Source organism: Phaethon aethereus (assembly GCF_964289735.1).
Source record: "Phaethon aethereus genome assembly, chromosome: 1".
Classification (NCBI taxonomy): Eukaryota; Metazoa; Chordata; class Aves; order Phaethontiformes; family Phaethontidae; genus Phaethon; species Phaethon aethereus.
The window spans coordinates 45052618-45067989 of NC_138575.1; the positions used below are offsets into that span (position 1 = coordinate 45052618).

General features: G+C 40.9%; 1 protein-coding gene across 2 annotated transcripts in view; it reads left to right on the forward strand.

Annotated features, from left to right (window-relative positions):
• SYT1 (synaptotagmin 1) overlaps nucleotides 1-15372 on the forward strand; it is a gene marked incomplete at both ends in the record, with an annotated part of 125942 nt that overhangs the window by 21321 nt on the left and 89249 nt on the right. For both annotated transcript variants that reach the window (XM_082014266.1, XM_082014267.1), the window contains one exon: nucleotides 11098-11282. In XM_082014266.1, coding sequence (XP_081870392.1) covers nucleotides 11098-11282 — 185 coding nt within the window. The remainder of the gene's footprint in view (nucleotides 1-11097; nucleotides 11283-15372) is intronic.

Consider the following 15372-nt stretch of genomic DNA (forward strand, 5'->3'; position numbering starts at 1 on the left):
GTTTAAGTGCTACACACAGATTCCACAAAACTGTGTGTTTAAAATATCTTCTGATACACGTCTTCATAGTGACAGCCTCATGCTGGCAGAACAGAGCGGACAGCTGCAAAAGTTGTTGCGCACATTCATGCCAGTCTTGCTTTCTTGGGAAGTTTGGCTTGGCAGAGAAGGAGCAAGGGAAGTTTTGTGGTGCTTGTTGAGGCAAAGGTGAGGCATGCCATGGGAATGGGTCACTCTTTCCATCCCAGCACTGGGATGGGGCTTGGGATAGCTGGGCTGTTGATACACACTGCTTCAAAATTTGCAAAGCTGGCACCTCCATTTAATTGATAGAGGTCATGAAAACATTTTAGTTTGAATGCCTGAGGCAAGCCTGGGACCATTCATTCCTTTAGTAGACACTCCCCAAGCAATCTGGCAGAGTACACGCTGCAGAACAGCTCACCTAGCTGCCCTGGCCTGCTGGGCATCCATCATATAACAGTGCCCCCAATTATGCCACCGTTATGCCCCCAATCCCACAAACTAGTGTCACCCATATAACATTCTCAAAACACCTGCAGTATGGGCAGTTTGGTCTCTGCCCTTTCCTGAGCTGAGCAGAGTGCCACATCAAGGACAGAGAGGCCTGCCAGGAATGCTCTCCGGCATACCCCTGCACAATTGAACCAATACACAATTTGAGGTCCCTTGGAAAAATGCATACATACATCCACAGCCAGCCTCGCTTAGTCCCCCTGAGGTGAGGACTGCATATGGTGCACCTCATCAGACATTGCTTGCCATGCACCAAGACCAGGATTACCTAGCAATCTTAGCATCCACTTGCATCCAGATTTGAGAGGACACTGGACCAACAAAGTGTATCTTATTGATGATCTCTGTGAACATACACGTGAGTCTTGCTGGTTGTGCCTGCCAAAAACTGCGCGTAAGTATTATAGGGGCATTCGTGGTGTTACTGACACCCTAGAAACAATGGTGACGGACCATGTGGGATGTTTGAGTCATGGTGACTGGGGAGAGGGAATTTCATTGCACACTGAGGGCTCAGCATGAAAGTGCTTGCCATACAACTATTTATGAAAAAAAATAGGCAAGACTGTGTGGCCTGAAGAATTATTGAATGTACCAATTTTTTGTTTGGGGCATTCATATTAAAAGCTGTCACCTGGAACACCAGAGCAAACCACGGTTGAAATCTGGTTTGTCTGGGGCTGCTATTGCCTCAGCAATGCAGTTAGCTCAGGCACTCCTTTTGGAGGGTCCTGGCCAACGAGAGTCTGTTGGTTTTCTGTGTCATTTGTTTCAGGGCCCATTCTTGGCCATAACCTTGGCCACTGGTGAGCTATGGAGGTGCCAGGCTTGCTGTCTGGGTTCCCTCCAGAAAGAGGGCATTCATGTCCTAGTTGGACAGGATCCTAGGAGGATCGTGTTGAGGTGATAGAAGGGGTGTTTAGCAAGGGTTGGGCACGAAGGAGTGCTAGGCGATGTGCTTGGACAGACCAGAGCTGGTAGTGTACAAGCCTGGTGCATTCTCGTAGGCTGATGGGTGGACAAGGGCACAGCTCTTCAGAGCAGTCAGTTAGATCAAGATGCGCATGTACCCACCACACAGGCTTTGGACCTTACGCTGTAAATCCTCTCAGGCAAGACTGTCTTTCTATTTCATCTGTGTGCACTATCTAATCTGGTGAGGCATTTCTTCTGAGTTGGTGCCTTTAGGCACTGCCCACACACAAACGACTGGCTATTAATAATGATAATATTTAATGAAACAATCTTGTTCAGAGTTATATCTGTACAGTTAAAATAACAGATCAAGAAATGCAGGTATTCAGTTGATTTCACTGGGTATACACTTTTGCCCAGCAAAAGAAATATGCTTTTACAGATACATTCCTCTCACAAAAAGAAATATGGCTTCTCATATGAGCAGTTACTACTGCCTATGCACTGCAATTGGCCTAACCTACAGTAAAAATTTAAATAAAGGCTTTAATTCTAGCTGGAAGAAGGAGATTGGTTTTGGTTTGCTCCTTGATTGTTTTTGTAATTGATTTATCACTACTACACCTATGAAATATAATATTTTTTAAACTGTACTGGACATTGAAGATATCAAAAAGTTGATATCTATTAGATATTAACTATTAAAAATTAGCCTTTCTCACTGGTTACCATACTTAAGTATGCGAATGGTTTCCTACTGAAGGAATTTTAAAAAATTAAAAACACCAACAAAAGCTTTTATGTAAGCCTTTTTAGAATACTTTTTATGAAAGTATTAATCAATTTTAGAAATTAATTGTTCCCGTGATTCTTAACTGCAGAATACATATGTTTCTTGAATAAACATATGGCAGATACAACGCATATACATATAATGCATATATGTATATATATTTAGTACTCATCTACTATGTTGTAGGTGAGTCTTTTTAACCTGTCTTTATCTTATCTATCAGAGGTCCATCCCAGGCCTTTTCAAGGGCTAGATAAAAAGCAGATACATGGACCTGCTTAGTATCTGTTCAAAGTCAATAATATGGCTCTACCAGGCTGTGTAATGGACAGAGGCAAAAGATGAAGTCCTAATGGAACTGGTGTCATGCTTTTTACAAGCAGAAAGGATTTGATTATTTACAAGTTAGAAATACTTTACATTTTGACATTTGGTCTTATTTCACATGGAGAATTTCACCAAAATTTTTAATAAGGTGGCAAATGAAAATCTGAACTGGCAACAAGGCTGAGGAACAGGAGGATTGTTTCAATGGGTAAGTTCATCAGTTTGGTATGTATGAGGAGTAAATTCTATTTACTCTGTGCTATCGCATACTTTAGTGCTCTATCTGAGTGTATGGACTCTGGATACAATCTTGCTGGCTGGATAATAAGATGGCAGGAGTCAGGAAAAAAAAAGATCATTCTTAAAGTTTTAAATAAGAAGTGAAAAATTATTATCAAAGTAGCACATCATGACAAATCAAAGTTAAGCCTCTTTATTTATGCTACTGCTCTATGGAGGTAAACAAAATTAAGTTTTAAGGTCCCAAACACTCTGCAAGGCTAGAACATTTTCAGAGCACAGCATGTCATTATGCTCTCCGTGGGACAGTAATTACCCTGCTGACAGTAACTGTTCCATACCGGGGTGGGAAGTGCAGTGTTTCAGTCCTCCTTTTTAGCAGCATCACTGTTTTGTATGAAACAGCCATGCAGAAAACCTGGAAGCAGTCCCTTGACTTGCTGCTTGGAAAGAAGCAGAGTAAAGTGAAGTGAAGTGAAGTGAAGTGAACCCCTAAGGCTCCTGGCTCTGCCGTAGCTGAGGTGCCAGTGAGTTGTGCTGGAAAGATTACTGCCTTGAGGGGCCTGGCCCTGGGAGCCGAGGCACCTCTGATCTGTGCTTGGCTCTAGCGTCACGCGGGGCGCTCGGCACTGGTGATTTAGTGTGCTGGAAGGGTTCCTTCTGGATGTGAGTTTCTCTTCCCTCTACAGCGCTGGGAGCCACACAGCGTGCACCACCCCAGGGTGGTGCTTGAGGTGCTTCCTCAGGTGAGACCTGAGGTTGACGCTGCACCCCAGGCTGCTATCTGGTGCACGTGCTTGCGACACGCGCATGGCATCCTCCAGCACTTGGCTCCCTACACCTGCAGGGTGCATGTCTGGGACCTGCAGCTTACATGAACCTCACTGCTGGCAGAAACATAACAGGGACTTGTGCTCCTGGAAACATGCTTGCAGCAAATTAAGCCCCTGTTGTTTCTTGTGCACTGCACCAGTCAGTAATGTAGACCAAAGGTCCCATGGTACGTCCGATACGATGCTAACCAAAGTCATTTTATTCTGCGTGTATTAATGTCTGCATCTCTGCAGTTCCCATATTATTACCTACCTCCTTGATAAGACACTTTGTGATCTACTGTTGAAAAGTACTATATATGAGCCGTTCTTATTTCAGACCTTCTAAAGGAATATTAAATCTCACTAAGGAATAAAACTGGTTGTTACTTTCAGTCGGAACTTAGTGTATTACTTCAATGGTTATTAATTCTTTTAATAGTAGCTGTTCTCCTTTAAACCCTAGGCCATCATATAATACCATCCTGTGTTAAGTTTGTATATGCTAACAGACCATTGGCTTACGGACAGATAGAGTTTCTAGAAGTTCATCTTGTCAGAAATCATAAATCAATTCCTTTTTTTAAAAGGCTTTACCCCTGCATAATATGTTACTTAAAAAATGTGCGAAAGTATCTTGTCCTTCATTGTCAATAGAGTTTTTACCTAGTTTTGGAACTTATAATATTCAACATGTACTATGCATGAATCATTCTGGTATGCAAGAAATGTGATTCCTATTTTGAAAATTGAAATACAACCCTGGCCCTCATATTTGCAGGGTAAACCTTGAAAATGTGACACAAATAACATTTCCAAGTGTTCAAAAACTGAGAAGGAAGATAAAACAAAAACACTGTTGATTGCATGCAATGAATGAATCCAGATAAGAAAATCTAATATACATAGGCATAATTGATTTTTTTCCCCACAAATTTCATTACTTTTGAGTCTTATTCTCTTGATTTCTGAGTCCTGGGTTTGATGTGACTGGAGTATTTTGTTCCTTTGAAAATTCCAGTTCCAAGTTAGAGGGAGTTGCACAACCTTTTTTTACTTCTTTTCTTCCCTTCAGACTACCAATCAAGGTTTGAAGTGCGACATATTGTGTATGTCACAGGAAAAGTGAAATGTGTTTTAACCACAAAATACAATTGTCCACATGATGGAAAGCAGTCACCTCAAGCTTCTACAGATTTGTTCATCAGAGTTGAATATTAGGCCCATGGGTTGTTTTGTCCCTTCTCAGGAAAGTATCTGGCCTCAGCTGGTGTTGGTACATACAGTTTTTGGAAAGCCTTCAGCAAACCTGTCTGGCTTCCAGGTCTGCTTGAAGGCTCCAGCTTTCTTCATCTTCCCCAGCTGCTCAGTGTGCCCAGTGCTTTCGCTGGCAATTATCGAGAGCCTGAATTCATTTATTTGATTTTAAAAGCTTTATGGCAGCAGATACATGAACTGATAGGAAGCGTCAGTCTAAAAATATTATCTACTTGATTAGAAAGCACCTTTCCTTTGCCTGCTTGTTTTCTTTAGTGACCTAGAGGTTTTGCCGGAAAGGGGAGGCTGTTTTATTTGTCACACTGGCCAGCGTTGCGGTCCTTCACAAGGGACAGGCTGTGCAGCAGGGAGCTGGGCTGCTGGTTCGTCCTCTGGGCCATTGCGTGCCACGTGGGGGAATGTCATTCTGTCATGGAGGGCAATGGAGGGCTGTACTTGCTGGAGGAAGGGGGAGGCAGGCTCAGGCAGGAGGGATGGGAACTGTGAGAGGGTGAGAGGAGAGCCGGCAGCCCCCCCCTCAGAAGCATGGCACTGCTGGGAAGGGCAGCCAGGCCCCAGAGCCCACAGGAGGGACCTTCCCGAGGAGCCGTGTGGCCACCAAGGAGGCTGCGCAACGGTGGCTGAGCTGAAAACGAGTCCAGGAGAGCGGCCCCAACCGGCAGCGACACCGCCGGCCGAGGGGAGACCTGTGTTAACCGCCCTTTTCCCCCCGAATCAAACTGAAACAGAATATGAGCAAAGGAGAGTTAACAGAGGAGCTATTTTCATTTTAGTATTCATATAGATGAAACGTGACCTTTGAGCTTGAAGGCCTTTGCGATCTCTCTGAGGTACTTCCTTCAGGAAGGAGACATCTCGGCAGCTTCGCTTCCTCGCTCTGGCTGCCTCACCTTCCCGTCTCACCTGGAAACTGCCCTGCCTTGCTTTCTCCCCATGTGTCTTGAGAGACAAGGGGCAGAGGAACTGATGAGACTGAGCAGCGAGGAGCTGGGGGAGAGGGGGAGCAAAACGTGTTGGAAAGAAGGAGAGAGAGATAGCAACAGAGGCGGGAATAGTTCTGCTCTGCAGAAAGAAGATACACGGTTGGGTAGATGTGCTTTACCATGACAGAGAACCTATCACATGCCCTAATATGTGAATTAATACCAGCAATAATAAACATATATGAACTGGAAATTCCAATAGTAGGTTTTGGGTTTGCCTTCAGATAAATATTTTAATTACTTTACGCATTTTGGCTTCCAGCTTTGAGGGCATACAGTAGGCACATCATATTCTTAAGCCGTCCAAGCACCTTGGCTAAATTTGTAGCCATATCTAGGATTACTGTGAAATTCATTGTCAGTTTATTTGCAAAGACTGGAATGTTGAGTCATACGAAGTTTGCATAATTTTGCATGATAATGTCTGACAAAGAAGGTACAGGCAGGAGTATGTTCAATGAGTGAGCCCCATCTGATCAGTGCACTTTCACAGACTGTTTTGCATGTGGGGAACTTCCACTGTCAAAGCACATATCTCTTAGCTCAGTTAAAGCTTCAGTAACTTCCATAAACTATTCATAGACATAGCCTTATGCAACTGCATATGCTCAAAAAATAGAGAAGGAGGGGAAATGCCAGCACGAGAGCATTTGTTGAGATATTTAGTAATGGTTCCTTCTAGTGATGGGTCAAAGGTAGCATCATTAACTTAAACCACAGAAAAAATGTGTGATGAATGTAAGAAAGTGAAAACAATGTTTTGCAAACATGCTATTAAAGCAAGGGATCATACATAAAAGTGTTTGGGGTGGAAATGTAGCTGTATAAGCCTGAAGGCTAGCATTTAAATCATTGGTATTTGTAAGTATGTATTTGCAGTTTTTGTCTTCTTCTTTTACAAGTCATTTTACCACATATCCGCATTTCCTTTTCTCTGCATTGATCAACCTTTGTATTCCTTCTGCTGTGAATAGTGGTATATATTACCGGGGTCCTTGCTCTCAGTACATTTTCTTTTTCTATAAGTAACTTCTAATGAAAGACAAATTGATTCCCAGAATGTGGCCCCTGGGCAGTTTCTATACAGAAAGTCTGAATATGGCTCTATATGGGTTTTGCCTCCTGATTAGAAGCTGTAAGCACAAAAAACTAAGATAAAACTATGGTTTAGTAAATGAAAACTACCAGTGCTCTCATGTTCAGGCTACCAGATTAATGCAATGCGCTTCACATACAACTATTTGGCAGTTGCAGCTTCCTGTTAAATATCACGCCCCTTCTGAAACACAGATTATTAATATTTATCAATTCCGACATGCCATGGGCCTCCTTTGCAGAATAATATGGAAGCTGCCATCATCTGATAGTCTTTTGTTGTCACAGTTTAAATGGGGCTGCTTAATTGCTTAATTGGGAGTTGTTGGTGGACAGCATTTTTGGTATGGAAGTCTTCACTTTTTAATTCAGTTCCTGTCTTCAGTTCTTCCTTGACCCTCCCTCTCTTTGGATTCTAAGTTAATAAAGTTTCCTCTGACATTGCACAGAGAAAGGGAAGAAAAATATTAGGATGAAGGATTTTATTCTCTTTTACAGACTGTAGCACTTTGATGCTGTTACACATTTTGTGACTTCCCTCTTACTGCCTTTCCTCTGGAGTCAAATGTCCTCCGAGGCATTTGCTAATTTTAGATTGTCTAATGGGAATGTCAGTTTTAGACCCAAGGCCTGTACCTCTCCAAGCATTTTGTGTAAGGCCAAGTAAGGATATCTTTACATAAAGGGCATAATTTGTAGCTCTTAAATTGAATAACTCAGTAATACATCTTTTCTTTTGAATCTAGCATATTCAGTGGAACAAGATTTAATGACAGGTTGGGACACAAGCTATATTTAGGGCCGTGCGGTAGAAGCAAATCAGTGGAATGAAGCAGTCGGTCCCAAGGACCAAGCCTCACATTGCACACTTTGTGGACAAATGCTGTGGATTAAGTTTGCTCCCATGGGCTGAGTGCCTCCTACAGTTGGAGCACCATAAGGTGAGCTCTGGGAGCCTATATTCCCATTCGGTCCATCATGCCCTCCCAGACCGCTGCACAGCATGAGTCGAAGCATGGTATATGGGTGAGGTCTGGAGATCTGCTACACAAATGCTCTCCTAAACCCAAACTAAAATGATAATGTAAGTGCATCACAGCTGCTGTATTTGTGAAATGCTACAAATGCATCAAATGACCCACAATATGCACACAACCCTGGCTGGCATTAATGGTAGACAGCAACACAGAGGGATGAGAGAGTTCACGATTCCTTTAGCCGCATTCATGTCTGACTGATGTTCAGCATGAGTGAAGGATGCAAAATTGATACCCAAAATGCCTCAATTACCAACACAATCCTAGTGCTTACTGATTTCAGAGCCCTGCTATTGCTTGGGACTGAGCCACGCGTTTCATTTTCTCTCCTATAGATCCCCTCCTATAGATTTGTCTTTAAGAGCCTTATAGAATCACTGAATCATGTAGCGATTCATGACAGCTTCAAGTATTCCGTGTTTGCCCACAAGAGCAGAACAAAGAAAATAGCACTGAAATACCAGAAAGTTTACACACATATTAATTATCCTTAAAGCAATAGCTTTTCCTTGATCGCATAGGTAAGTATTGCTTGTTTCAAAGCACCCCCTTGTGCAGGCACTGGGTAAGACAAGTTGTAAAAGAAGCTTCTGGCTCCCTGACAACTCGGTCACTTGGTCAGGATCTGCGTTTTTCGTGTCACCCATTCTGCTTCGGCTGCCACAGAGGTCTTTTGTTCCATGGACCATGCCTGAAGACCTCCTGAGGCTTCAAACTGCACTACTGAACCTGATCAAACTGGTTCAATATAGATGGAGGTAGTCTTCAAACTGTAGATTCCCTTTGTTGTCCATTTCACTGGAAAAACTAAATTCTTTGAAAATCTTGGCAGAAGAGTTGGTAAAGTCCAACTGGAATTAACCAATACGAATCTCCAAAGTAAGCCAGTATGCAAAAACGAGAAAGTTCATATACTATCAGTAAGGTTTTTACAGATATTATTCACAGTTGGTAAAAAGGCTGAAAAATTAAAGACTGTAGACTTGAGTCTACGGAGAACCGAGGTGGCAGTGCCAGAGTACCGGTGTACACAACAGTTTCAGCACAAAGGCACGCAACTTACCTACACAAGATTTTTCATCTGTAGGATGCGTATGTATATATCCTACTAACACCCTCGCTGTCTCCTCAGTTCCTTGGTTCTCCAGCTTACCAGTGTTTGATGTGTCCCTTCTCTTTCCTCCCATGGTGCCATCTTACTGGCAGAACCCCACCCCATATTCTTGTTTCTCCCCATGTTCACTGGCATCATGCTTCAAGCGCCGCTGAGAAGGCAGTGAAACAAATAGCTGATAAATTTGGGCACAGCATTCATTTCATATTGACATAACTCCTGTAGATTAGCTTAGATATAAAGTACAGTGTTACGTAAATACCATTTCAGGTGCTACGTGTCTTGATTCATGTGAAGTTTAGAATTTGAGAAGAACACACATTGCCTATGAAAGGCGATGGTTTTACATTTGTGAGTTCTAAATGAAAAAAAAAAAAAATTGTAGGAGAGTCAGTTGTGCTAAAATGTGTTACCACACAAGATTTGGAGACAAAAATAAATCATTATTGCATGAAATACAGATTTTAAGTTGTGATAAGTGCAGATCTAATGCAACTTCAACTGCAGGACTGCTGCTGCTGACTCCATAAAATGCATCCCATAAACAGCTGTTAGTCTGTTCACTGTTTATCTTTTAACATTCATTTGTTTAGTAATCAGTTCTCATTTGTTCTACATATGGTACAGCTTCCCTTTTATAGCAGCTGCATTTAATGAACATTTGGAGGCGCAAAAGTATTACAGAAATTATTGTTTAATTATTCTCCTGCAGTATTTTTATATCTGTCACCAAGGACATTTGAACGAAAGAAATATCGTCATTAAATTTAAAGTAAAGAAGGTGTAGGTGCTTTGTCCTCTTCCTGAACTGGTAATTTGTAGTGGAAGTTCCTATGACCATGCTTCACATTCTGCTTAGCTCCTTTAAGCAATTAATTTTCTCTATTTATACTGTCCATTCCCTTCTGTGATTCACTGACGTCAACATGTCAAATTTGATTCACTCTTTGGTTTTGCTCTGTATCATATTAGAGACCTTTAGGTAATGCACTGAGAGAATATCTTGCAGACGTGATAGACTGAGTGCATTTTGAGATTTTTAGAAAATGACAGCTAACAAGATTTAAAGTTTCGTCAGGTGTTCTGGATAAATCTGGGTATTGGTGGTTATTAAAGCTGATTAGTATGAAGATAACTCCCTTCTGGAATACTCGTGTTTAAGTGTCATCTTAATTCCTTTTTCCCCAAAATGCTAATATTTAACAAGACTATTTTATCATAGTAAGTGTTCTCTGTTATTTATTCATGCTTCAGCCATGTTCAGCGTCCTGGACTGAATGAATAAATGAAACACACACTTTTCTTTTTTGGAAAGTATAGGTGAGAATACAGCTATGTACTGAAACCTTGCTAGCGTTAGGGCACGACAGTGAATAGGACAAACACCCTTGGATTGGACAGTCTTTTGTCCTCGGTCAATCTTTACTGGTGACCTTGACCTGCATCTGTTGTGAGGAGTCTGCAAGTCTGTCAAGTACAGCAGTGGGCAGAGAAGGGCTGTTCATTAAAACTGACTGCGCAGATCAGATGCCGTCCCAGAAAAAGGAAATTCCCAGTCAGTTCCACCCGATTCATCCACAATGCCAGGTGGGCTGGGGAGATGATTAAAGAAAGAAGCAAGTAATTGCATAAATGAGTCGAGTGTTTTACAGATTTGCACAGTGTAAATATTTTGGACATATTGTTTTCAGATGGTTGATTAATCAAAATAACTGCAAGTGAGTTTGAGATGTGTCACCAGGCATGTAAATAGATAGATGTGTTAAATTGGCTTTGTGTGTGCAAATGCTCAGTTGGGAGAAATACACAAATTATGACAGGATAGTTTTGAAAGGATTTCAGGTATTTCTGCAAGGCATTTTCATTGAAAAAGGCTTAACTGTGAAAGAAATGTGCTTGTTTCTAAATTTAACCCTACTAACAATTTACCACCTTCTTTTTGTGTGTGTTTCTTTTTCTCTTCCAGTGCCACCTTGGGCCTTAATAGCCATAGCCATAGTTGCAGTCCTATTAATCCTTACCTGCTGCTTTTGCCTCTGTAAGAAATGCTTGTTCAAAAAGAAGAACAAGAAGAAGGGAAAGGAGAAGGGAGGGAAGAATGCTATTAACATGAAAGATGTTAAAGATTTAGGGAAAACCATGAAAGACCAGGTAAAGTACCTCTCCTTTTCTTGAACTCTTGAGTTGCATTTGAAGGTTTCTGTTTTATGTGTCTACAAGACGTTCTGCTTGTTGCCTCTGTAGTGGCTCTGTGAAGAGGGGATAGATTGGCAGCAGCTTCTCGGTGGTATCACAAAAGGTGAATCTGGGTGTGGTGTCACTGATAAAGCAGTCAGCCAATTTCCCTGCTCTGCTAAAAAAATGAGCAGGCGTGTAATGACTCATCTGGAAGGGGCAAGTTGATTGAGAGTATCTTGGTTGTCCCAAAAATGAAGCAAATATGAGCAATTCTCATTGTCCTTTTTCAAGACTTGACCAGGACCTAGCACAGTGTTTGTATATATTTCTAGCAGTATTTCTGAGTTTACAGGAAAAACAAAAGTAGCTCTGAACTCTAAATCTCTTTTTACACAAAGAAAAAGTTCATCAGAGAAAGAAACAACAGTACAGAAGAAAAAATGAGAAGCAGAGAAACAAGTGAAAATAACTGAAAAGGAAGAGCAGAGGGGTATTCAGCACAATGATGTTGGGAGAATTCATTTTGTGCTAGAGAGGAGGAGATTAAAGAGAACAAGCCATAGTTGTAACTGTAAGTCAACTGAGTAACTTGGAGGAAAAGATTAGCATAATGCCCTTTGAGCAGCATCATTTTCAAAAGGGCAGAAAAACTTGTCCTTCAGACCTACTTCACGCAAGAGAAGCAGAAGGTTGCAGGACCTAATCCTCAGGGCCACAGACTTCAATACATTCCTGAAAGAAAATAAAGCTTTTTTTAACAGGCTTTTAATATTGTCCTTCCTGGAGCAAACTGTTGAGAATAAGCAGAAGAACGGGGAAATAAATGTGAAGTATTCATGCGTCCTCACTGCATTGAGTTCCTAAGCTAAGAAGACAAAAGGCTGCATTTTTCAAACAGAAAGTACTGAGAGATTTAGAGAACTGCTTTGCAAAATCTCTTCAGTAGGAGCCAATAACTGTAAAGACATTGCATGGTCAAGCCTGTGCTCCCAAGACCCCTGGTAAGGTTGATCCAGAGCACTCCAGAAGCGCTTATCCAGCCAATGAGAGAGGATAAAAGCATGGTCAGGAATGAACATTTTCTTCCACAAGTTGGGATCTAGTGTATCAAGAAAGCTGAAAACAGGTTGATTAGAAATACAAGCCAAAGCTGGGAACCCGAGGACTAGAGCCAGCTGATCGGCAGCAAGATTCAAGAAAAGCCCAGCACACAGTAGCTAAGGGGCCCATGGAGCAATCCAGAACAAGTGGTGACATGCCACAGTACGGTGATGGAGCAGCCACCACTGTGGCTCAATAGCCAGTCTTAAGAGTCCTGGAACAGATTAGCAAGCTTCTCCAGGCACATAAGATGTGATAGGGGAAGAGCAAAATCAGGAGAAAGCATGAGGAAGCCTTCAAGTCTGATGACTAGCTGCAACTGGATCACCTGAGTGGAGTCTGAAAGGAGCTCAGATAAAGGGAGGAAAATAATGGATAGACTTCCAAGGTACAGAGCTATCAGAGCTATTTCCAGTTTCCGTTATCAGATGAGAGGACAGTTTTTGTTGTTGTTGCTCAGTAGACAGAATGGAAAGAAAATAACTGATGATCCAGTTATTTTATTCCTGTTCATGCTACTCAGTTGCAGTTGCCACTGCTAAAATATTGATTCGTTAGACAGTAGTTAACTTTTCTAGTCTATACACTATACCAATAAAATAAGCCTTGGCAAAATTCATTCCTTTCAAGCTGTATATATCAACATTTTATAGTGACCACTGTACAGACTATCATCGGAGTGATGAAAGAAAGAGTGAGGCTTGATCTGACACAGTCTGTTTTGGTTCTCAGACCATAAGTATACACTGCATGCTTACAGCTAGTGAAATTCACACCAGTTGCCCATCCTAGGTGTAGTCATGTGTCTACAGGCTAGTAAGCAATACAAAGCAGATTTCTCTACAGCCATCCCAGATTGCCTTACTGCAACTAACAGAGTTCTGCACAGGCACAAAGAGCAAATGGCTGCAGATCCTTCTATCCACATTGCAAGTGGAGCACTTTAGATAGTGCCCTGGTGCACAGCTTCAGCCTTGGTTCCACCTGCAGGGAAGATGCTTCACGTGACACACTGGTGTATTGGAGTGCATGACAAATTCACATCTGAAAACAACCTCATCAGTACACAAAATCACTAATGTAGATACAACTAGTCCAAGGTTAGGTAGATTAGTAAGGCCAAGCTCACAAAAACAACATAGCAAAAATTTTGAGTCCCTCTTGAAAAAGTTTTTATGCTGATTTTGTTTCCTCCATATGATGCATGTGAAACAAACCCCCTTTCTATAACCACTTTGATCTAACGTTCATAGACTCCCTGTATTTGTTTTATAGACTTTGTTCTGGGCTGTTAAGTAATCATGAGATATTTCCCCCTCAGCAATGCATGGGAAGTCAGATCACCAATTGTTAGGTTACCCTGGGCTACTGTTAGCCAACTTCCATTAAACCAAGAATAATTTGGAAGAACTGTTTGATTATACTGGTGGAAAAATTCCATGATATGTTTGTTATGTTCTACCAACGATAACAAACCTAATAGTTTGTTGTAGGACATGTGCAATTTGTTGATTGATATTTATGTGGAATTTGTTCCATATTGTGTAAGGCCATTGTTGTATTTACAATGTATTATTAAGTGTTTTTAATTATATTCATTAGGACCTGGATAAATAACCATGGATTCTTGGAAAATAAATAATTTACATGCAAAATTACGTTATGTATTTAATATTGAGTTTCATTTCTATCTTTTTCATGGGAAAATTCAATAAAAAGCTGAATTACACGTCTCTTGTCTACAGAGAGAGCTCAAACTTCGAAATGTTGCACAGATAGGTATATTAAGAAGACTCCATTCAAAATATTCTGTATAGTTATTTAAACATACTTTTGCCCAAGTATTTTGGGATTTAACCAATATACTTTGTTTTGCACAGTTATACCTAAGGAGGGTAGATTCTCAGCTGATGTACATGTCAGACCTTTATATAAGTAGATACATCACCAACTCTCCAGCCAAGCGTCCTCTTCACTGTCTGGGATTTCAAAGACAGGCTGCATAAATTAGCCCCTTAAATTCATACCTAGCAGTCTGATAGAGTACAGATTTTAAGTCTTTGGCATTGAATAACTTTTACCAACTTAATTACTAATTTGTGCAATTTTATCTGTCTTTTCTTTTTTTTTCCAGTATGACTGATTGTTTATTCTAACACTTTAATTTTGAATTTCAGTGCAAATATTAACGTACGTAGCTGAACTCAATGCAATGCTAAATATAGAAAATTTCAGTTAAGATAACTGAACCACTTTAGAGGTTCTGGCATGAAATAGAAAGGGAAAAACAAGAATGCCTTGTAGCTTTTTAAAGCAACAAATTTTAATGTTAAAAAAAATTAATTGAAGATCAAGATGTAAAACTAATGCCATTATAAAGGGCAAAATACAGTACCAAGGTCTGAAATGTTGTCAAAAAACCAAAAAGCTTGGTTCAGTCATTGTTAGGCCTAAACCTGCAAGTGCTAATTACCTTCTGCCTTCAGCTGAGAGTGCATAATAGTTGTTGATAGGCATTTGGCGTCTTGCAAGATCCCAGTTCCCCAGGCACACAAAACTTGAAAGGAAGTAGCAGTTGGTAAATTGAAAGTATCAGCTTCTGGAAATATAATTTCCATCTTAGTCTGGTTTTGTTTGTTGAAGAGAACTTCTGACCTACGTGTACTCGGGCTGACCTGCACATCCGTGCCAAATCATTATAGAGTCATACAGCTTGACATAGTTAAAGATCCTTTCGATGCAGAGACACAGGCAGCTCAACAATCACATGATAGCTAGACATTCAAGGAAGTGGCATAAAATTTTGGTCTCTGTTAGAATATTTGTGCTTCAAAATGTCCACTTTCCTGAACACAACTTCAAATGAGAAACTGTTTATGAAATAATATACATTATGAACAAATGTAGATGAGGTAAAGTGGGAGATGAGTTGAAAATAAGATTAGGTTTTCAGTCTTGAAAC